The sequence below is a fragment of the Pocillopora verrucosa genome, chromosome 1 (genome assembly GCF_036669915.1).
Source record: "Pocillopora verrucosa isolate sample1 chromosome 1, ASM3666991v2, whole genome shotgun sequence".
Classification (NCBI taxonomy): Eukaryota; Metazoa; Cnidaria; class Anthozoa; order Scleractinia; family Pocilloporidae; genus Pocillopora; species Pocillopora verrucosa.
In genome coordinates, this window is record NC_089312.1 from 15,420,895 (window position 1) to 15,441,762 (window position 20,868).

At 37.4% G+C, this 20,868-nt stretch overlaps 3 protein-coding genes across 3 annotated transcripts; 1 reads left to right on the forward strand and 2 right to left on the reverse strand.

The window, feature by feature from the left end:
• Nucleotides 1-2,717: 2,717 nt before the first annotated feature.
• LOC131789293 (O-phosphoseryl-tRNA(Sec) selenium transferase) lies at nt 2,718-12,503 on the reverse strand. Its single transcript, XM_059106370.2, has 12 exons — nt 12,373-12,503; nt 10,961-11,048; nt 10,057-10,123; nt 9,219-9,337; nt 8,303-8,461; nt 7,524-7,677; nt 6,324-6,426; nt 5,555-5,684; nt 4,845-4,936; nt 4,017-4,110; nt 3,780-3,879; nt 2,718-3,416 (listed from the first exon to the last, which is right to left on the reverse strand). Exons 1-12 carry the CDS (start codon nt 12,484-12,486, stop codon nt 3,140-3,142), a joined length of 1,497 nt encoding a protein of 498 aa, XP_058962353.2. The 5' UTR covers nt 12,487-12,503; the 3' UTR covers nt 2,718-3,139.
• Nucleotides 12,504-12,696: 193 nt separating this feature from the next.
• Nucleotides 12,697-17,121, forward strand: LOC131789294 (PWWP domain-containing protein 2A-like). Its single transcript, XM_059106371.2, has 2 exons — nt 12,697-12,945; nt 13,116-17,121. Exons 1-2 carry the CDS (start codon nt 12,806-12,808, stop codon nt 14,860-14,862), a joined length of 1,887 nt encoding a protein of 628 aa, XP_058962354.1. The 5' UTR covers nt 12,697-12,805; the 3' UTR covers nt 14,863-17,121.
• A 58-nt stretch (nt 17,122-17,179) lies between these two features.
• LOC131789324 (tubulin delta chain) lies at nt 17,180-20,547 on the reverse strand. The gene is made up of 2 exons (XM_059106421.2): nt 19,537-20,547; nt 17,180-18,580 (listed from the first exon to the last, which is right to left on the reverse strand). The coding sequence occupies exons 1-2, from the start codon at nt 20,507-20,509 to the stop codon at nt 18,135-18,137; spliced, it is 1,419 nt and encodes a 472-aa protein (XP_058962404.2). The 5' UTR covers nt 20,510-20,547; the 3' UTR covers nt 17,180-18,134.
• Nucleotides 20,548-20,868: the final 321 nt, after the last annotated feature.

Genomic DNA, 20,868 nt, shown 5'->3' on the forward strand with positions numbered 1-20,868 from the left:
ATGGCAGTTCTATTTTAGGACACTCGCCTTACAAAATAAAACTCTTTCCGCGAATATTTTTTGAGCGTAAATTCGACGGTAACCATTTTGGTAGAAGACTGTTGTTCGCTGCTAGATCTCTGTCGGACTCTGTGGTGAAATGACGCAGAGATTTTACACCAGATTGATGAAAACTAGTCATACTTCTTCTCAGCAACGGGCGGTCTGAATGAGTATTTGAAGCAAAAGCGCATTCTACAAAACGAGCGTTCAATGACTTGCTCCGAATACGAGGGAGTTCTTCATTGCTTTGAAATCCAAACTGGTCTGAATTTCCCTTTACTGCACGAGTAACTACAAACGCAGAACCTTCCGGTTGTGATGTTGACCTACAATTTTCAGCGAATACGTCAATGCTCTCTAAACTTCTGACTTCGGAACTTGTTTCCACTGTTGCAGCTCTCTGTCGAAACTTTCGAGCACTCTGACTTTGCCATTTGTGCTCAAAATTGCTGTCTTTTACTTCAGACAAGCTGTTCGAGTGGTAGCTATGTTTTGTTTGCTTTTTAAGGGCTTCCCATCTCCTTAGCACGGTGTCCTGTTCTTTTTCTTTCCTTGACAACCACACTTTTCTTTACCGCTCAAGGTCTTTGACCTGTTTAATATAACTTTGCCCCAAATTTAAATTCGAGGCGTATAAGTTTCCGATGGTCCATGTCGATCGAAGAATGAAGGCTTCATGATGTGCATCCAGACACGGAGAGCGAAATCTCTGACAGTCGCTTTCAAGGCGGTATTTGCTTGAATCCACCTGTTTTTCTGCGTCTTCGGACATTCTCCAGAAGAAATGTCTGTCGTAAATTCGTCCAGCTTTTTCTTTGTTTAGTTTTTGTATTCCAGTGTTTATCCTCCTAAGAAAAAAATTCGTGTTTTGCCGACCAAGTTTGTATCAGTTTTTGTCATAAAAATAAATATTATGTGTGGGATCTACATACACCACCTCAGCCAGCAGTGAAATTAATTTTAAATTCACCACTAACACCAACGATATCTTCAACTTGCCAACGCTGGAGAGAAATCACTTATAATTTCTAGCACCGTTTCAGTGCTAATGAAATTTTCAGCACCTTTCCTATGGTTTTCCCCGCAAAGTTCTTTTGCATGTCTTTTTTTTTTTATCAAGTCGAAAATATATGTTTACATATTACAGCCGGCGAAATCCTTTGTAAGGGACCTACTTAAGCGACACTCTTATTAGCAGAAGATTGTATTCAATGTTCAGACTGGTTTCCTATTAACGTCTATTGAGTTTACCATTGCTTGACAACAAATTGACAGAATATTTAATTCAAAGTGAGTTCTGCTTCCCGAGTACCATACGTAGCTTAAATTTTGTTTTCATGATTAAAAAAAAGGGCCGCTTTAAATGAGATTTTAACACACTAGCGTTAATACACTTGCTTTTAATTCGATATTAACGCCCTTTTTAGCTTTTCAGTCGCCAGAGGAAAACGAATTAGTTTAAATCTTTGTATCAAAGACAAAGACATGTTTTCAGGATGTACCATAAAAGCACACGCCGATTTAGTATTTGGAAGTGTTTCAACTGAGAAACGTTTGAGCGTGTCCTTTAGTAGCATGTCGTAATGATGTGGGATATTGATCAAATGAAGCCTTTAAGTGCTACTGTGGTTCTTTCTTTATTCACTCCGAGCTTTCGCCGTTCTACGGCATCATCAGGGAGGTGATGATGCCGTAGAACGGCGAAAGCTCGGAGTGAATAAAGAAAGAACCACAGTTGCACTTAAAGGCTTCATTTGATCAATATCCCACATCAACTGAGAAAGTTCGATAAATTTATTCTTCCGCCGTTTTACAGTTTGGCTTAACCAACTAATGTACGTAGATTGTTGAGGATGTGTTAGCAATTTGTTTGAACAAATCAAAAATGGGTTGAAAGGGTTGAGTTATTAATCTAAAACTTAAAATGTCTCGTGTTTTCCTTATTATTAAAGATAAAGCTCAGCTATATTAGGTCATTCCCAAAAAGAAAAGCGAAGGATGCGTAGATACGCTGAGTTTTTTTAAATCAACCCTTGTCAGTTGTTTTACAAGTCTCTTTGACTTTGGTTTACACTGACAAAATGCAAATGAGGAAGAGCGCGTGACAGCGCGGATATTCCAACTAATTAGAATCGGAAAGCTGCGCGGGAAAAAAACACACACGTTGCTGAGGTCAGTCAGATTATGATTGGTTGATGAGGAGAGTAAATTCGCGGCATTTTTTTGCATGGGTATGGTAAAACCTCTAATGCAAAATTTAAGGCACTAACCTTCCTTTTCAGATTGGTTAGAGAAACAAAATACACTTCAGTAGCGAGAGTCGTACCGAGAGAGTAAATTGACAAAAAATTCAACGAGAACTTTGAAATTCGTGAGATAGAGTGGTGCTAACCTTTTGAAGCAAGAATATAAATAAATAAACCTCTCTGTAAAGAGGAAGTATCGTAGCCTCACTTTTCTTCATTTAACATTCAAAGTAGAGAGTAGCAAAGTTTGAGTCAAGTTTTGCCCACTCAATCTCTACCTATTGAGCAGGAAAACATGAATTAGGGGTTTCAAAAACCTTTTCCAGAAGCGGTGAAAGGCGAAACCGAAACACGAGGGCCAACGCGTAAGCTAATCAGTCAGCGGTAGGAAGTCTTACAGGTGGCGCTAGACTGACGGAAAGCGGCTTTTAATGAAAACCCTGATTATGAAGCAATTTCACATCTAAATCGAGTGCTGAAAGCGATTCGCCAAGATTGCATTTCTTTGGTAATGCTTCTCTTCGATTGGTCTAGAACACTCGTGTCATTCTGTAAACCAATCAGATGCGAAACCAAACCCAGTTACGACTCAGTGGCTCAGGATTTTCCGTTTTTGTGGCGATGTCGTGTAATCATTTCAAGTTCTTGTTACTTTTTTGTGATAGTTTCCTTGATTTTGATTGGCCGATGCGATCAGTTCAGTTTTATTTCACGACGCTGCATCGAACAGTGCTACAAAACATCCAGAAAAGTTACAGTGGTGTAACACGAATTGAAAATATTTCATACAAAATTCTTCTAACTGAAATAGTTCATAGTTCACAAACCTAAATCTAAAATCAAATTCATAACTATCTGTTCACCGTTAAATTGTCCTTATTTTCAACTTCGGCTTCCTTTTCCTCGCAATTTTCACAATGGCTCGACAATTCATCAATCGAAGTGCTTTTTGAGGTAAATCTAGACAGGCACTTGTCAAGTCGCTTTAAAAACGTGTCTACTTCCGCTTTTGTCATCCCAATCGCCGCGGCTGCGGTAAGATATGCACAGCGGTAGTTTTTGGCGTGCGCACCCCATCCAGTGAAAACGTACCCGTTGATCTCTTTAGTGCTTCCGGGAGGAACCACCCTGGAGGGTGAAAAAACAACCAAAAAAAACATGAAAATAAATAAATAAATAAAAATTTCATTGAGTGCTTTCAAAAGTTTCGGTGTAATATATTTTCTCTCAATGAGGACTTATTTCCCGTCTGCATTTTGGAGAAGGGCTTGCAAGTGTGGTTAGCAAGACATCCTCAGGATGGGCACTTCTACCATGTATAAAGGGGTTACATTTCTAAAAAACCTGTGGTGATGCGTCGGTGCGGAGTATTACAAGATCACTTGGCTTTATCAACTGAGTTGATGATGATAATTGGCCACCGCAAAGAGATTCTAAAGCTGGCGTTTTAAGCGTTAGCACATCTTGATAAGAACAAAATGAATATCCTACCTTGCTCCAGATACGCATCTTGTAAAAAGCATGGAGCCAAGTTGAGTAACTCCGGCTGCGTTCAATTCCAGAGCCTTCGTAACTCTTTCCAGGGAAATGGCTTGAATAGCGGAAAGAGAATAGCAGTAGGTAATTGCGTTCACGAAAGAAAAAGCGGAAGTTAAGTTTTGTTTCGACATCTATGGCGTGGGGGACAGGGTGAGCGAGTGTTAAAAGGAGTTTAACATTTATCCTTACCAAGAGATATGGGGTTGCCTTTGGTGACAAGAAGTCGTTCTCCATGTGATTCCGCTACCTTTGATAAGCCTTCAGATAAGTAATTGTACACTTCCTGAAAAATCATAACGAATTCGACATTGAGTTACAAATTAAGTAACCAGGTCACAGTAGTTTGAAGGGTGGATAGCGCTAGCCACTGGACAAATCTCTATCCGGTGGATTGCGAAGTATGCTTTGTTAACACTTATCTGTTGGACAGCCTCATTGGCTCTTTGAACAACTTGGCCCTAGACTGCAGAGTTTACACTAGTCTTCGCTCTGTTATTGACCAAAAAACTCTTTCCACACCCTCAACCAATTTTAAAACAATGCACATCTGAAAACAGGTCTTAAATTGGTTGTCCACGTTTGACCGTGCTTCAGGCAGCTTGCTTGATTTTAATTTGTGACAAGGTGCACTATGTTCACTTTTTCCGTACAGTCATCAAAGTGTCAAGTTGATAGATGACGAGATTATGAAAATTGCTCACTGATTGATGTTGACTAGATCTTAGCCAGAATCACTCGGCCAAAATGCCAGGAAGTATATGAAAATTTGGCATCAACGTCAGTATCTGAGCAACTGCGCACCTACCCCTCCCCTAACCGAATATTAACCCTGACTTGTTGTCAATTGACTGTTGTTGGGTTAGGGGAGGGGTAAGCGCGTAGTTGTTCAGATACTGACGTCGATCGAAAAGTTTCTTTTGAGAATGACAACTTGAACTGTAGCTCTTGGGAGTAAAAGTGTTAAGCTATCAAATCACTTGTCTGATTTGCAGTCATAAGAGACAAAAGCATACACACCTTTCTTTGTCGAAGTAACTGCTGATATCCAACCGACCCAAGAGACAGCAGAGTAATAAATAGGTCTATAGACGGAGTAGCTGATGCCCGCCCTGAAATAAAAGAGCAAAAATTAACCATTTAACCCCTGATTGGATAACGTGGAAGGCGTGCTCTCACTGGCTACACAAACTCCAAACATCCTCGACTATTCACCTCCCACCTACTCACGCGGGAATTGCGTATTAAGGAAATGATTGTAAATTTGAAAAGCTCTTGATTTTGATCTAAATTCTCCATGTCAGTGCCATAGACTAACATCTGTTAATATACACTAAAACAGTGGATAGCGTTGAAGGCGTGTTCTCATTGGCTACTTAAATTCCGAATATCCTTCGCTGTTCACCTCCGCGCAACTCGCATGGGATTTGCGCATTAACCCTTTACACCCTAACATGAGTATCCATATTCTCTATACCCTTCTCTATACAATTCCCTCGGTGCTGACAAGGAGAATTCGTTTAACAATCAAGAAATTACATGCTGGTCACTTGTAGGGATTAAAGGGCTAAGGAAATGATTGCAAACTTGAAAAGATCTTGATTTTGATCTAAATTCTCCTTGTCACTGCCATACGAATATATAAACAACAGTATGGAGAATATGTATGTTGATTCTAGGGTGTAAAGGAGTAAGGCCAGGTTTGATGATCATCTTAGAAACAACCTTACCAGGGTATGTTTTACTGACTGCATCAATGAAGTTCTCATCAAATCCTGCCACAATGGCTCCACCAACAGGAACTAGAAAGTTCTTATCTGTACTTTGAATAAAGGCATCAACTCGGCCAATCCTTGCTGCCTGTAAGAGGAGCAAAAACAAAACTTCACTGAAACTGTTTGCCTTCCTCATATATCAGTTGTTGGATAAATACAGAGTGAAAACTGTTTCTAAAAAACAGTCATTCCTACTGCCCTTGAAAACAGACTTCACCTCTCTGTAAACAGCCCAAGGTGCCACTAAGTTGTTATATTATCAGTGATGATGACCATATTGGAGGGAGAATCAAAATTAAATTAATTTTCAAGTTTTAGAGTTACTAACATCTTGATCTCTTTAACTGCCAAGATCTTATTGTCAGTCTCCCCTATAGCTGCTACACATTTCCTTGTAAATCAGTGACAAGAATTTGGTGTTGGATCAAAACAACAACTTCTACTTGATAAGTTTGAGTATTCTCATTACCTGTTTGCTGGATAAGTTAAGAATATCATAAGGAGAAGATAAAAGTTAATCAATTCTAGGAGTTAGAGGATTAATTGAAGCTGCTAAAACAAAGAGACCAAGGAAGCAAATGTGCCAAAAAATCATCTTCTTAACTGTTAGCTACCCTTATTCCCACTGTGAGCTAAGAGATGGTTGCTATGCCCCTGCTTAAAACTTATCAAAAACCTTCTACCCCTCTATTACCCCTCTACAAGCTGTTGAAGAGGAATTTACCTGCTGAATAAGATGCATGCACTTTGACGACTGCACTCCATATGCATTATTCACAATGTGAGGCACATTCTGTTCCTTGCACAGCTTTGCAACTTCTTCCAATCTGCAAAAAGTCATTTTCAGCTAATTAAATGGTTGAAACAAAGAAAGACCTACTCAGAGTTTTAAAACTTCATCAACTGCATTGGGTAGGTGCTGTAAAGTTACCACAGCTAGAGAGGTGGGCAGTCACTTTGGCAACCAAGCCACAGCCTACCCACAAGCACCTGAAAACACAATATTGACAAACTGATACGTGGACTGAATATCATTTTGTAACCCAGAGAGATGGGAGAGTAAGGAGCAAACAAAGCAAACAAAGCATGCAAAGTGGAGCAAAAGGACACGGTAATACTCCTGTGCCCAGCATATTGCATATTGCATAGATTAAACAGTGCCCATATCTTAGTTGTACTCTGACACTTCAACTGCCCATTGAGAATTATTGGAATTTTGTGTAGCCCTATGTACATTTTTATTGAAAGACATTGGACAAATATCCATGTATAAGGACCAAATGCAAAAGCATAAACAGGGCCAGGAAAAAGCTCTTTAGCCTTAAGAGGTGCTAGTCAAAGAAGAAAGGAAGATAAAGAAAGGAGTAATGGTCATGTGATATAAATTAAATCTGTTTTGACTGAGTTTTTCTTGGAATGGATGGGAAACATTTGGCTCTCTGTCATAACACTGACCTTGCTACACTCTAACTGTATGTCAGCACTTTGAACCAAATATTTTCCTACCTAGCCCTCCCACTCAGTTAATAAGAAACTTATAATATGTCTTGCTTTGAAGTAATTTGCAGTTAGTATGATTTTAAACTGGTTTGATTTACATCTCCTTTGTTGAAGGACTATCACTAGCAATGTATCTGGAAAAAGAAACATCAATTCAAACAAGTTTACAATCACTTAAAATTGAAACTCATTCAAACTTAATTGAAGGATAAATGTCAGTATATAAGTGACTGTGCACTAACCCCTCCCCAACTCAACAACATTCAACTGATAACAAGTTAAGGTTAATGTTGGTTTTAGGGAGGGGTAGGGCTGCAGTTGCTCAGATACTGACATTGATCCTCTTTAACATTTGTCCAAAGGTTGATGTCACCTAAAACATCATGATTTTACATCATGTTACCATTCTTGATGTCACACAAACCTGTCTGGGATCCTTGGAGCAAAACAGCTAGTTGTGGTGAAAACACAGAGCACATTTTCTGTTCCTAGATCTTTAATTTGCTTTTCCACTGCTGCAAGATCTGTTCGCAGTTCATCTCCTTCCAAAACATTCTCCACAATAACTGGTTCAAACCCTAACATAAGACATGAAAATCTAATTGTTACCTTCCCTACCACATTTTTATATTTCAATGAAAATGATCCAGCAGTTTAGTCTTAAGGTAGAAATCTGCATACCAGACTGACTCAAATATCTCCTTGAATGTACCCCAATCTCAGTTTTACTATTCCACCATTACACCATCTTACCATTATTATGGCTTCAAATCACACAAAATATGCCATGCTATTACACTGTAGAACAAGACAAAAATGCAGATGGAAAGTGGAGCAAGGAAAAGGCAGCAATGAACGATCCTAACACAGTTTTGTTCCACCTTTCATGCTTGACTTTTAAAGCAACACACTTTTTTGTGGATCAGATTTTTCTTGTGAGTCCTATAAAAACACTTAAATGGCTTCACTTGCGTTGTTTTTCATCTTCTGCACACAGTTTATATGATTGATATGATGCTAAGATAAGGTCACAGAATGTATTTTGAAAACTAGAAGCCAAAATACTCAACAATGAAATAATAGTGGAATGAGAAATACCTTGTTCAATGGTTTAACATATAATACAAACAGACATTTGCTCATTGCCATATAAAATATTTAATTCAAGACCACATGAGCTGATAAGAGGAACACCAAAGTTACCTGCAGTAAGGATGCACTTAAAACAAGACTTCTGGTCAATTCGTGGCCAAATTACAAACTTGGCACCAGGTCGCTGTTGTTTCAATGTTAGCAATGTCATTACCATGCTCATCCCTGTTGCCACTGGTAACACCAGACAAGCTTTTGCTGACCTAACACCTTTAAAAGACAGTACAGTAAGATATCAATTCTGCTTTTTAACAAGAGCAAGTAACATAAAAAAATTACCAACGGATCAAAATTGAAGACTGATGAAATCTGTTTTCCTTGTTGTTTACTTGTATCATAACTATTGAGTAAAGAAATAAATTATTGATGTCATCATCAGTCAGCCAGAAGTTTTTAAAAAATAATATATAAAAAAAGGAACTATTCAAAATATGCTGAGTCCTTTGACCCTTATGGTTGACTAGGATCTAATTTCTCCTTACAATATCATCCCTGAATCACTCATTATGATCACAAAAATAGAGGAAATAGTCACCAACTAAAGAAGCTTTTGATTCTTAAACAAATTCTTCTTGTCAACACTATAGGAAATGTGTAACAAAACAGTATGGAGAACTTGCATACCCATGTTAGTACATAAAGGGTTAATAACCTTTGAGGTTGAATGCAGCTCCCCCCCTTCCTTTTCAAGAAAAGGAGGAAAATTGTAAGTGATAATAAAACAAACTGTAATGCCCAGAGATGTTAACATTAGACCTCCTCTTCACCTGGAAAAACCTTTCTAAACATTTGTTAACAAATAAATGCCATTGGGAATATTTGGCCAAGTTCAGCTTCAAGCCTTAGTGAAATTCAAGTTACACTGTTTACATTGTCACTTAAATTCACAGGACTATTGAAATTAATTGGATTTCAAAAGTGCTTACATATTGAACCTGAATGAAGTAATTGTCATTCAGACACTAACCTGCTAGTTTGATAACATCCAGAGCCATGCAGTTGGTGAGTTTCATTAGAAGAGAAGAACCAGCAGCCTTGGGCTGGACAGCTGCTATGTCACCTGACCTGCCAATACCATGGCTTAGCCTGGGAATCAAAATAACAAAATAGAAGTTTAACCCTTTAACTCCTAGGAGTGACCAAGAGAGAATTTCTCCTTTACAATAACAACACAACATCAAGCAGATGAGAATAACGATCATAAATATCAACTGGGGGATTATTACTGATGTAACATAAAAAGAATTGTTTGGCAGATAGCAATGAGGATTTTTAAGGAGATCTTATGAGTGCAAGAGTTGGAGAAATTGCATTCTATCCAAGTGGAGTAACAATACTTCTAATCATATCTTACTAGAGGTAATGGTAACAGCTCTTAGTAGTAGCTATACAAGTCAATCTGGTATGCAGACTTTAACAATTTCACCATTATGTCTTAAAGTTTAGGTTTTGGTGATTTCCAATCAATGACAAATATTGTAAATGTGGTATAAGCTAGCCTGCCCCAACTCAGTGATTCCAGAAAAGTTTTCAGTTTGAACTGCTTTCTAAAAAGCCATTTCACAACAATTTAGACAACCTACATTTACCCTTTAACCCCTATGAGTGACTAACATCTAATTTCTCCTTACAACATCACCCCTGAATCAAACATAAAGGTCATGAGAATAAAGGAAATGATCATCAACCAAAGAAGCTCTTGATTTTTGAACAAATTCTCCTTGTCAGAACCCTTGGAAATGTCTGGGGAGTGTGGAGAATATACATACTGATGTTAGGAAGTAAAGGGTTAAGATATTAGTTACCTAAAATGTCTTCTTGACACTAAGGATGAAATTACTCTTCCTTCCCTCTCTCCTGCACCAACATTTCCTGAAAAAAAGCAAACTGATTAATACTGAAGATAATACCACAATTTTTTAAAAGAATAAATCTAATTTTTCTTTTGGATGAAAATCAAGCAAAGAAATGATCATTGTGGGTGGACTGCAATTTAATCCTTCAACTCTAGTAATTTTAACAATTCATATGATGTTAGTTTGGAGAATTTGGAATTGAATCAACCAATAATTCCCTAATTAATATTTTTCTTTATTCTCAATACTTGTCTGCTTGATATCGTACTTATGTGTAAGGAGAAATTCTGTCTCGGTCACTAGTGGGACTTAAGGTTAAGCAATTGCAGAAAAGAAGCCTGAAAAATTTCAAGTTTTGATGGGATTTGAACCCAGGCCTCCCAGATACTAGTTGGGTTTTATTACCATCCAAGCAGCAAAGCCGCAGGGAGCAAGGCAAATTTTAGAGGTTTCGTCTATCCCTTAAATCTTTAACTCCCAGAAGTGATTAAAAGAAAACTTCTCCCTCTAATATTCTTACAATATCCACCAAACAGGTAATGAGAGTACTCAAACTTATCTGGTTGAAATTTTTAATACCAAATTCTCATTACTAATTTACCAGGAAATGTCTAGCAGCTAGAGGGGAGAGTTAACAAATAGATCTTGGAAGTTAAAGGAATCTGATGGGTGTCACTACCAACTGAGCTATGAAGCTGAAGATAAGAATAAAAGATTTGTGTCCTCTTGAACCAATTGTGGCCAACACTTGAAGGGCTTGACAGCCATGAAGAAACCAGAAAAAAAAAAGACAAGTTGCCTGTCCCAGATTGAAATTGTTGCCTGGTGAACTGTTATCAGATAAAAATTTTACCTGGGAAGTTGTTACTGTCCATAATTGATAGTTCCTGCAACAGAAGTTCAATGCTAGTGTCATCCCAGCCCTCTGATGGCCATTTTCTCTGAATGAAAAAATAATAGAAATAAAATTTAAAAAAAAAGCTTCAATAAGAGAATTTAACACTTGTGTGAGGGAAGTAAACTTTATTTTACAGGGTGATCCAGTCAGCCACTAAGCTGGTATCCATAGGGGCCTTGGATAAATGTATTTCTGATTTCTGTTCATGGGGATACACTTGGATTTAGATTCTAAATGTAAACCCTTTTAACACCCTTGACTGACCAAAAGAGAACTTTTTATGACATCAATACAATATCAAGTACACAAGTGATGAGAATAAGGAAAAATACTAATCATAGGATTTTTAGTTGATCCAATACTAAATTCTTCCAACTAATATCATAAGATTGTATAGCAGACAGCAGGATGAATTACAAATTAGATCTTGGTATTGAAAGGGTTAAAATGACCTAACCCCTCTGAGCTTAACATATAGAATTTCCTCATTTTTTAATAAACGGGATGGCCACCAGTAACCTGTTGACATAGAGATGCACATACATGTATTTACATGCAACTGACAAGTGCTCCTGGTGACCTGTACACTTGACTGGTAAAATGTGTACTGCATTTTGTTAACCACATAACTTCAGTCTGTTATGCTGTGGTCTGTGTGATTGGTTATGATAATGAAAAAAAATAGCCTAAAAAGGGAGGTTGGTAAGAGAGTAAGAAAGAGGTCGGTAGTTATTGAATTATATAACTTGGCAAGCTTGATCAGATCATCTCGCACTTCCTTAAGATGGAATAACAGTTCTTGAAACAGTGTCATCCATATACCCAACACTTAACAGATACATTCTATGTTACTGAGTGTCTGTGTAGTAATAGATCACAGATGATGTCAAAATGTGATAAGATCATCACAAAAAAGTGGTATGGAAGCAAATTTGTTGCCAAAATGGTGACGTCATCTATGGCGTCTGTCTACCTATCGATCATAAGTAAGAACCAATCAAGATGTGTGTATGGTTCAGCTTATCATATGAAAAGTATGGATCATGAACAAATGTTTCCAAACCGGAAGCTTTTTCCTATTGATCCGCCTGAATCCTCCCCCTCTCCTCGCCAACCTTGACAAATTTTTTGGAAAGATAATCATGAAACACTATGTTTTCACTTCCTTCAGTAAGCCAGCAGCTTCGGAAGGCATTGTCTTGCAACATTTTATTACAGTCAATACCATGATCTATTGAACAAATTCTGTCTTGCAATAGCAACGACTATTTACGGGTCACTAAATGGCAGCCAGCAGTCGAATAAACAATTGCCTAGTCTGGCAGTTTCATTTTAAGAAAGACATCACACCCTTTTACACTACTTACGTGCTCCAGGAAAATTCTGATTTGATTTTCCCGACTTTTTCTTGCATTCTGAGCTTGCTGTACGTACGAAACTGGGATAATATTGCCACACGCTTCAAAACTACCCGAAAACATGGTTCTTTCGCTTAAACCTCTCTAACAAGGTTGAGAAATTATTGAGAGTTACTAGTTTGAACATAGCAAGCGCGTCTAAATATTAATATTTTCTTATGTTTGTTACATTTTTTCTGACTCAAACACTAGAAAATCAACGATAAATCTTAAAAAATGAACTTATGTGGCAAAAACTATAACAATTATGATAAAATGTTTCATTTTTGTTGTAAATATTGACTTGATGGGAGTCATTTTCTCCTTACCTTTACTTGGAGAAGAATTAGTTATGATGCGAGGGAAATGGATCAGTGAAATATCAACAGAAATTATATAAAAAATGTCTTGTTTACAAGCGGGATCGGTTCTCTCTGCAACGGTAGAACAAGCCTTAGAGAACTGTCTTCTTGTCAGTGTTAAACACAGATCAAAAGTATTCAGAGGAGTGCTTTTTGACGAAAAGAACGCCGTTGTCTGGAGGTGGGTTCACCTTGATTTCCTCAGTGATGATAAATGATAAATTGTGAAAAATTATTTCTTTGAGATCCTTTATGCAATGATCCTCCCAGTTGAAAAGTTAAATGAATTACCGATTCACTGGCTTTAATTTTTTCTGAAGTTTGTGTTTTTTCTGCTCACTATTAATAAAGAACGTCCCTCGAAGAACAAGCTACAAATGTTGAACCAGAGAAGAAAACTTTAGGAAGTAGTAGTGCTATCGGTGATGGTGCCTCGAGATGGTCAACACGACAAGCCAGCCTGTTTTACAAGCGACACAACAACAGATCTTTTTCCAGCAGAAGGATTCCCAGTTTATTTAGCGAGGTGAAAGTCCTTACAGATGCAGATTTGATCAAGGAAAGTCGAGAGAGTTCTAAAAACATGGTGGACAAGATGGAAAGTTCAACTAAAAGACCATCTGCCTCTGGTTATCAGAAAAGCAAGCAAGGACAGATCACGAAAGCGAAGGAAAATTCAAGAAGAAAAACTAATCTTTCGAGCCAGATAAATGTTAGGAATTCTAAATGTGAAGCTAACTTGAAACGGAAGTCTTCAAATCAAGACAGCTGTAGCAGATCAAGGAAAAGGAGACCAGACAGTGTGAAGGTTGTAGGGAAGGGTGTCCAGAAACAAACCCAAACAAAGAAACCCAAGGCTGATTTCAAAGATCCACTAAAAACTGAAGTAAAAATGGAAAGCAAGTGGTCTCTTGGATCAAAGAATTTAGCAGCAAAGGGTGTTTCCTCAACACAGTTTAAATTACTCTTGACTAACTCATGTTCTGTTCCTGTTGTACCAGTTGAAGTTATGTCAAGCAGTGGACAGCGACAACTTGGGGCTGTTCTGTCATTTAATAAACTTGATCCACCTTTATGTACAGTGACAAAAAGAATGACTTCCAGCAATGACAAAGAATTGTTGACTTCTTTGACTGATGATCAGAATGTTCATGACAATGTTGACAAAACAGATCAAAATCAATCAAAACAGTCAGATGCAGAGGTGAATCCAACAAGCAGAAGAATTGAAAACAGCAATGAAATTGCAACTAGATCTGAGGGGACTGTTGAAGGAGAAGAAACATGTGTCTCTAACATTTTGCATGATCAGTATGTGAGGTTGTCGCCTTCACAGGAACAAGACATAGAAAGACAGGACAGTAATAAGATTACCCAGACTGAGGAAGTTGTAGAGGCTTTGGATGATTTTGATGGGGAAAGAAACAACAATGAGAGTGTGGCAAGTGAAGAACAACAGAATATTGGGACACAAGAGGCACAGCTTGTAAATGTTCCTCTTAAAAGATCAGCAAGAATAAGTGAACGCAGGGAATATATTTTGCACTCTCAACCAAAGAGTGCAAAACTTGGACACAAAAAATCATCTGTGGAATCTAATGTTTTGGAAGAAGTCGAATCAGTTTTTGGTCAAGATAATGCTGTTTTGAAATCATCAGGCTCCCTTATTTCAAACCAACCCACTGAAGGATCAACTCCCACAAATCAAAACTCTCATAAGCAAAAGAATAGTGCTTCATCCACTAAATACACTCAGAGAATGACCTGGAAACTTCAGCCCCAAATGACACCGGCAGATAACATAAACCCTGTGTCTGTTGGCGACATCGTGTGGGGTAAGGTCCATGGTCATCCATGGTGGCCTGGAAGGGTGTTGGCAATCAGTGGAATTCGGAATGAAGAAAGCAACAACCCTTGGGACAGGGATGCACATGTATCATGGTTTGGGTCCAATACCAGCTCTATTATGCACATTCACAGTCTTCAGTTATTCCTGCCCAACTTTGCCAAACGACACAAAAAGCAGAAGAAAGGGTATTACAGAGTAGCTGTTCGACAGGCACAGGAAGCCTTGATGGCTCTAAATGGCACTGATTGATACCAGCTGCAAATATCCTGGATATCAGAAATACAAACAATGAAAACAGCATAGCACTCTCTAACCCTTCATACCCTAACATCAGTATCTATGTTTTTCTCTTTTCGTTTCCTTTGGTACTGACAAGAGGAATTTGTTTACCAATCATAGCTCCTTAGATTGGGGATCATTTCCTTTATTCTCATGATCTCAATGAATGATTTAGCAGTATTGAAATAAGGAGAAATTTGATGCTGGTTACTTTTTGGGTCTAAGGGGTTGGATGTACTTTAATAAACAGTAAGTTACAGCACTGAAGGAAATTATTGGTTAACCCAACTACAAGAAGGCTGTACAATCATGTGATTGGCCTTGACTTTTTGCCACTCTGGAACATACCAAGGCAGAATTGGTTCAAGGCTATTTTTGCTTTATTGTTCTTCAGGAAGGGGTAAGTGAAAGAACTGCATGCATAAATATCATGTCATGCTAAATATTTCAAATTTAATCTCCTTATAGGCTTAAGTTATTTAATTTTTTTGGCATGTGACCTAAATTCTGTTAAAAAAACATCTTGAAAACAAGATAAAAATTAAGTCCTACCCTTGTTTAATTTTAAAAAGCTGACATTTCAAACTTTATGACAGCATTAGATGAGTGAGCTGAATTAAAACCTTGCCTATTGTTCCACAAGAGCAGTTCAACATATGTTTTTAAATACATGATAGGACTCTCAAAGAAGTAAAACAGTTGCACTATATAATAAAACACACAATGTGAAGTTTTCTGAATAATAGCATGGTTATATGTTGCCTAAAAGTAAATCAGTTCATGTCAAGGCACCAAAGTAATCTTTGTTGAGAGAAATTAGTCAAATTTGGTATTCATGTGACACCACTGTGAGTTAGCACAACTGCTAGATGAATGATTTTACCATAAAACAACTATATAAGGAATACCGTGAGGTGAGGTAAACTTCCACTGTAGTACTGTGTCAGTGAGGGATATTACATGATAATTTGGTTCCATCAACTGAGTTGATAAATAAATGCTCCATTGGGAGCCCATTAGCCGGAGCTTCCGTCTTCCATACTTACCCTCTGAGTCAACCCTGTTCCATATCTTTTTATTTTTAGAAGCATCTCCCACAGGGTTTTTTGAGGGTGTTTACTTAATAGCCAATCATAAGAGAGCTGTGGTCCTCTATTGTTTTCATCACATGCAGGCTGCATGAAAGCATTTCAATTATGTGCACGTCAGCGTGTTTTTGCAGGAAATTAAAGAACTCCCCACATATCTCAGTTCTAAAAATAAAAAGATAGGGGACAGGGTTGACTCAAGGGTACAATTGGTATGGAGGCTCCAGGTAATGGGCTCCTGCCTCAATAAAGAGTTTCTAAAGCTGGCATTCAGCTTTGAAGAAGGGCTGACACTTGAAATATCAGCTTTTGAAACTCTTTATTGGGGCCAATTTACATTGACAATTCAGTTAGTAAAGCCACATTTTCTTGAAGGAATATTCATACAAGTTGTTTGACCTCTACTGAGGGCAATGCTAGGAAATTAGAGTAATGTGGTGCTTTATAAAAAGAAATACTGTTAGTATTTTTTGGAAAAAAAAATTCTTCACATCCTAAGAGTTTGCCAATTGTAGAGGGAACACAGCAACTAATTACAATCAAATTCCATTTCCACGAAGTTGGTGATTTAAGCTGAGAAAGTGAGAAATCTTGACTTTTTTCAAAGGTTTCTGTGAGAAAGAAGTGATTGATAAGTAATAGTGGTGAATCATTTATGATGAACATCAAAATTGTGCAGACACAAACTGACCAACCAAGAAATTATCTGTAAAAGGTAAAGAATTTAATGTAACTATGGGATGACTTATGAGGAGCCAGAATTTACATTTAATTGTTAACTAAGTGGTTGGATAACAGTGAGTCTGGGTAAATTGTAATATTTAGATGAAGTCTCTCCTTTAGAGTTTAACGGGAAAATTAAGTTATTTGTTAAACATTTGTATTATTGCATAATTTGCAAAAATTTGTGTCAGAAAGCAATAAGTTAAATTATGTTATTTAAAGAATAATTTTCGTTAAAATTGTTAGTTATTGTTTATGCTAGCACATATTAGAGAGTTTTTTGGGCTAGTTAGATGGCCATGTTAGGAAGCCTAAGGCTTTTGAATAATATTAAATAACTTGAGGTTTCTAAATTAAGAGAAAAATGTAACTGTTTTGTAGGATGTATATTTTGTAGATAACAAAGAATCCTTGAAAGAGAAATAAATATAAATATCATAACTCTTTGAGTTTTGGTTTATTGTTCTCAGAAAGTTATCTTATTTGTGCAAGACAGCAACTGTGCAAACTGGGTGAGAACATGAAATGTTTTGAAGCTCAATATCTGTAGTTGAAGGGAGCTTTGAGCAAGTTTTGCCAGAGTACTTATCTGTAGATTTCCAATGAATTTGAATGTTGATGCAAATTATCATCGATATATTGAGTGAAGTCTCAGTTTACCCTTTACACCTCAACCTCAGCATACATATTCTCCATAATGTTCTATATACATTTCCTAAGGTGCCGACAAGGAGAATTTGTTTAACAATCAAGAGTTTCTTCAGTTGGTGATCATTTCTTCCATTCTCCTGACCTTAACATGTGAGTTAGGCTGATATTGTAAAGAGATATTAGATGCTAGTCACTCTTGGGGCTCAAAGGGTTGAAAGTTTCAAAATGCTTTTGACCAAATAACTGATTTCACCAGTACAGTGACTTTTTTCAAACACATTTCTGTTTTGCATACTATCAAACTTTGGAGCAAACAGTTGTTTTTAAAAGTTCCAATGTTAGACTACCAATTAAAACCTGATACATGTATGTATCATGTAAAATGACAACAATGACAGAAGACTAGTGAAGTCTTCATTAGGATGTCAAGTCAATTGTGGATGATTGCTGGTTATTTTATTGCAATTTTCTTGCTGTCTTGAGTTTGCCTTTTTTTTTAGTTTAGTTTGATTGCCCTGCATTTTTGTATATGATCTACAAATTAATTGCAGCACACCTATCTGAAATTTTTAACAAAAATGTATGCATTGGTTCTTAATGTGTTGGGCAGAATCAAAGATATTTTTATCAATTTTCACCAGACCACAAAATCAAGAAAAAAAAAGCAAAAAAAAATCAAAATTTAAAGAAATGAAAATAATAAAAAAAAACACCAATGTCAAAAGGAGTTTTTGTGACCAAAATTGAACATCAAAATGGATGTTATACAAAATCTTGGGCCTACAGAGAAGAATAATTTCTGATGATTTGCTCAGTAGCAGCAAAACTGTCCACAAAATGATCTTCAGTCATTCCATACTTTAAATACTGATGAACATAAGCTCGAGAAGTAAACATGTTCCAGGCTTTCTGGACAACAGAGTTTAAGGGTACTACAGGAGTTTGACTGTTTGTAAGTAATGTCGCAGATTTTTCATAATGGTTGAAAGGCCTATGGTGGCACCACACTGTATTGGCCCAAGTCTGTGGTACCCAGCTTGCATGAAGCCTTGTATCATTAAAAGAAGACAGATCTGCCTTGTGAACATCCACTCCTCGCAAAACCAAAAGGTTGGCAATAGATTTGTTCAATCTATTCCTCAATCTTGGCAGTTGTCCAGGTCTTTGGTGAAAATCTGCACCATCTGGGTTTGACGGCACAGGCAACTTGACTTCCCAGTCAATGCCTGCAGGGGAGATTTATAAAGTGCGATATTTAAAGAAAATGCCGGGAACATTAACAGTGGTGTCTCCCCTGACCTTTTTTTCTCTAACTTTTTGTTTAACCTTCATTTAAAGGTATTCATCATCATGGATCTAAGGAGGGAAATGTTTACCCTAGTGACTGAAGTGATAGATGACATATTTTAGCAGGTGACACCAGCTTACTCAACTCTACAAAAAAAATTCCAAGTGTAACTATCAGGAGTTAAACTTCTGATTTCCAAGTTCTTGAAATAGTCATCAGAAGGTTATAGATTTTCAACTAATTTTAGTTGTGATACGGTAGCGCTAAGAATACCTTTTTCTTCTAAGTAAGCTTATTTCATCCACGGAAAAACATTGTCTTCCCAATTTCATCTTTTGCATTAAAATAATTATGTACATATATCTTCAGCTCACTGAGACACACTGCCATCAAAAATGCATGTTGAGAAAGATGTTTTCTCTGTCTTGTTGTGGGCTTTGAACAAAGAAAATAGAAAAAAAAAATCTTCTCCTTTGTCAGTGCTGAGCTCAAAATTTACTCTCTAGCTCACTTTAGATCATCTGTAGCTCAGAAGTAGAGCATTAGAACATGGCAGAAAGTCTGGGGTTTGATTTCTCTTGGGGACTCAGAATATTTTCATAGTCCTATGCTCATAAAAAGACCTAAAAAACATCTTCATCAACTTTACCAAGCTCACAATTTAATATATTTCTCATTTGATATACACGTTGTAGGTTAAAATGATTTCAGTCTACATGTAAATTCATTCCCATCATAATTTGTTTGAGAATCAAGACAACTTATTTAAAGACTAGTAAAAAATAATTTTGACCAAAAGTCATTTCAAACTACAACATACATGTCAAGTGTTTGTTTGTTTGTTTGTTTTTACAACTACAGAACAACAAATATAACACAGATTTAATTCCATACCTTCCTCCATGCTAGCATCAGCTATCAGCATCTGTCGTAGGTGCTTTAGGAGTCCAGGCCACGTGTAAGTGCTGTAAGCTAAAGAGTTTTCAGCCATTTGTGGAATGTTCTTCAAAGTCATCAACTTATATTCTGGATGTGGACAAACTTGCTCAATCAGATCACCAAGTAGATTTCTGACTGAGACAGCTCTTTTGTAAAAAACAGGTTCTTGGTTGGGAGAAAACAGTTTTACTGGCTGAAGGACACTGGCAAGTTTATGAGAAATCACTCTGTTGATATCCTTGAAAGATATATGTTTTAAATTCATCAACCTGGAGCATATACTCTGTAATTTATCATTTTCCAGGATAATTATTCCATCCGAGCACTTATACAAGTGAGATAAAGTTAAGATAGCATTGTAGTTTTGAACAATCACCTCACCCGTACCATAAGGCCAAACAACTTGATTCAATATGAACGAATGGGGATACTCTTCACGAAGACAACCTGTAACATATGCCCCTACACCTGAGCCTGTTCCACCGGCCAAGCTGAGAAAAATAAAAAATCCACCGAATCTGTCGCACTTTTCCACCTCTTTCTGCACCATTTCAAGCACAGTGTCTGAGGACTTTGGTCCATGCTCCAGGAATCCATGGGCCCAGTTGTTCCCAGATCCACGTTTTTGACAAAATTGCTGTCCCAAAGGATATGTCCACTTTCCCGAGTTCTTAGCCTCTAGAAGGGTTTGAGATATCGCTTTCGATTCCATATCGATCATAACAGCCCGTGCATTGGCTGCTCCTGTTCTGTCTCGTGAAAAGAATCTTTCCAGTACTTCTTCCTCGTATTCGTGGTTGACTTTATGATCGACAATTTTCGAAATAAACTGGGGATTTAGTTTTGATGCATCATCTATTAACGTGTTAAATAGTTCTCCGCCTATCTGATTGCCACATTGCCCTAGCTGCAGCGAAACAACGGACATTTTGAACGTTCACCAAGTTGTCGGATACTTATCCACCATGTTGGATCTTTGAGTTGCGGGAGCCTGGGTACCTCTAAGAGATGGCCTCTCGGACGCATACATTATGTAATCATGACAAACGACAAAGGTGTAATGACAGAGCCCAGATTGCGCGCGCACATCTTCACTTCAAATGAGGAAACGCTAACAAATTTGCGTCATCTGCTCAGGACTATTACGTCACAATTGATAAAACCATCTTTTACTTCCAGATTATCGCGATAGTGTCGAACAGATTTACTGTAACTGATTGTTCATTACGAGCAAGAAAACCAGGAAAGTGTCTGAATAAGGAGACTTGTTTCACTTGCATCTCAGGC

What these genes read in the sequence shown, in the direction of transcription:
- LOC131789293 (XM_059106370.2), bottom strand. Translation starts at nt 12,486, where the DNA reads ATGTTTTCGGGTAGTTTTGAAGCGTGTGGCAATATTATCCCAGTTTCG. An exon ending in GGATGTTATCAAACTAGCAG is followed by an intron (nt 8,462 to 9,218) that starts GTTAGTGTCTGA and finishes TGTCTTTTAAAG; the next exon opens with GTGTTAGGTCAGCAAAAGCT. An exon ending in GCATGCATCTTATTCAGCAG is followed by an intron (nt 5,685 to 6,323) that starts GTAAATTCCTCT and finishes CTCCTCTTACAG; the next exon opens with GCAGCAAGGATTGGCCGAGT.
- LOC131789294 (XM_059106371.2), top strand. Translation starts at nt 12,806, where the DNA reads ATGTCTTGTTTACAAGCGGGATCGGTTCTCTCTGCAACGGTAGAACAA. An exon ending in AAGAACGCCGTTGTCTGGAG is followed by an intron (nt 12,946 to 13,115) that starts GTGGGTTCACCT and finishes CTATTAATAAAG; the next exon opens with AACGTCCCTCGAAGAACAAG.
- LOC131789324 (XM_059106421.2), bottom strand. Translation starts at nt 20,509, where the DNA reads ATGTCCGTTGTTTCGCTGCAGCTAGGGCAATGTGGCAATCAGATAGGC. An exon ending in TGATGCTAGCATGGAGGAAG is followed by an intron (nt 18,581 to 19,536) that starts GTATGGAATTAA and finishes TCTCCCCTGCAG; the next exon opens with GCATTGACTGGGAAGTCAAG.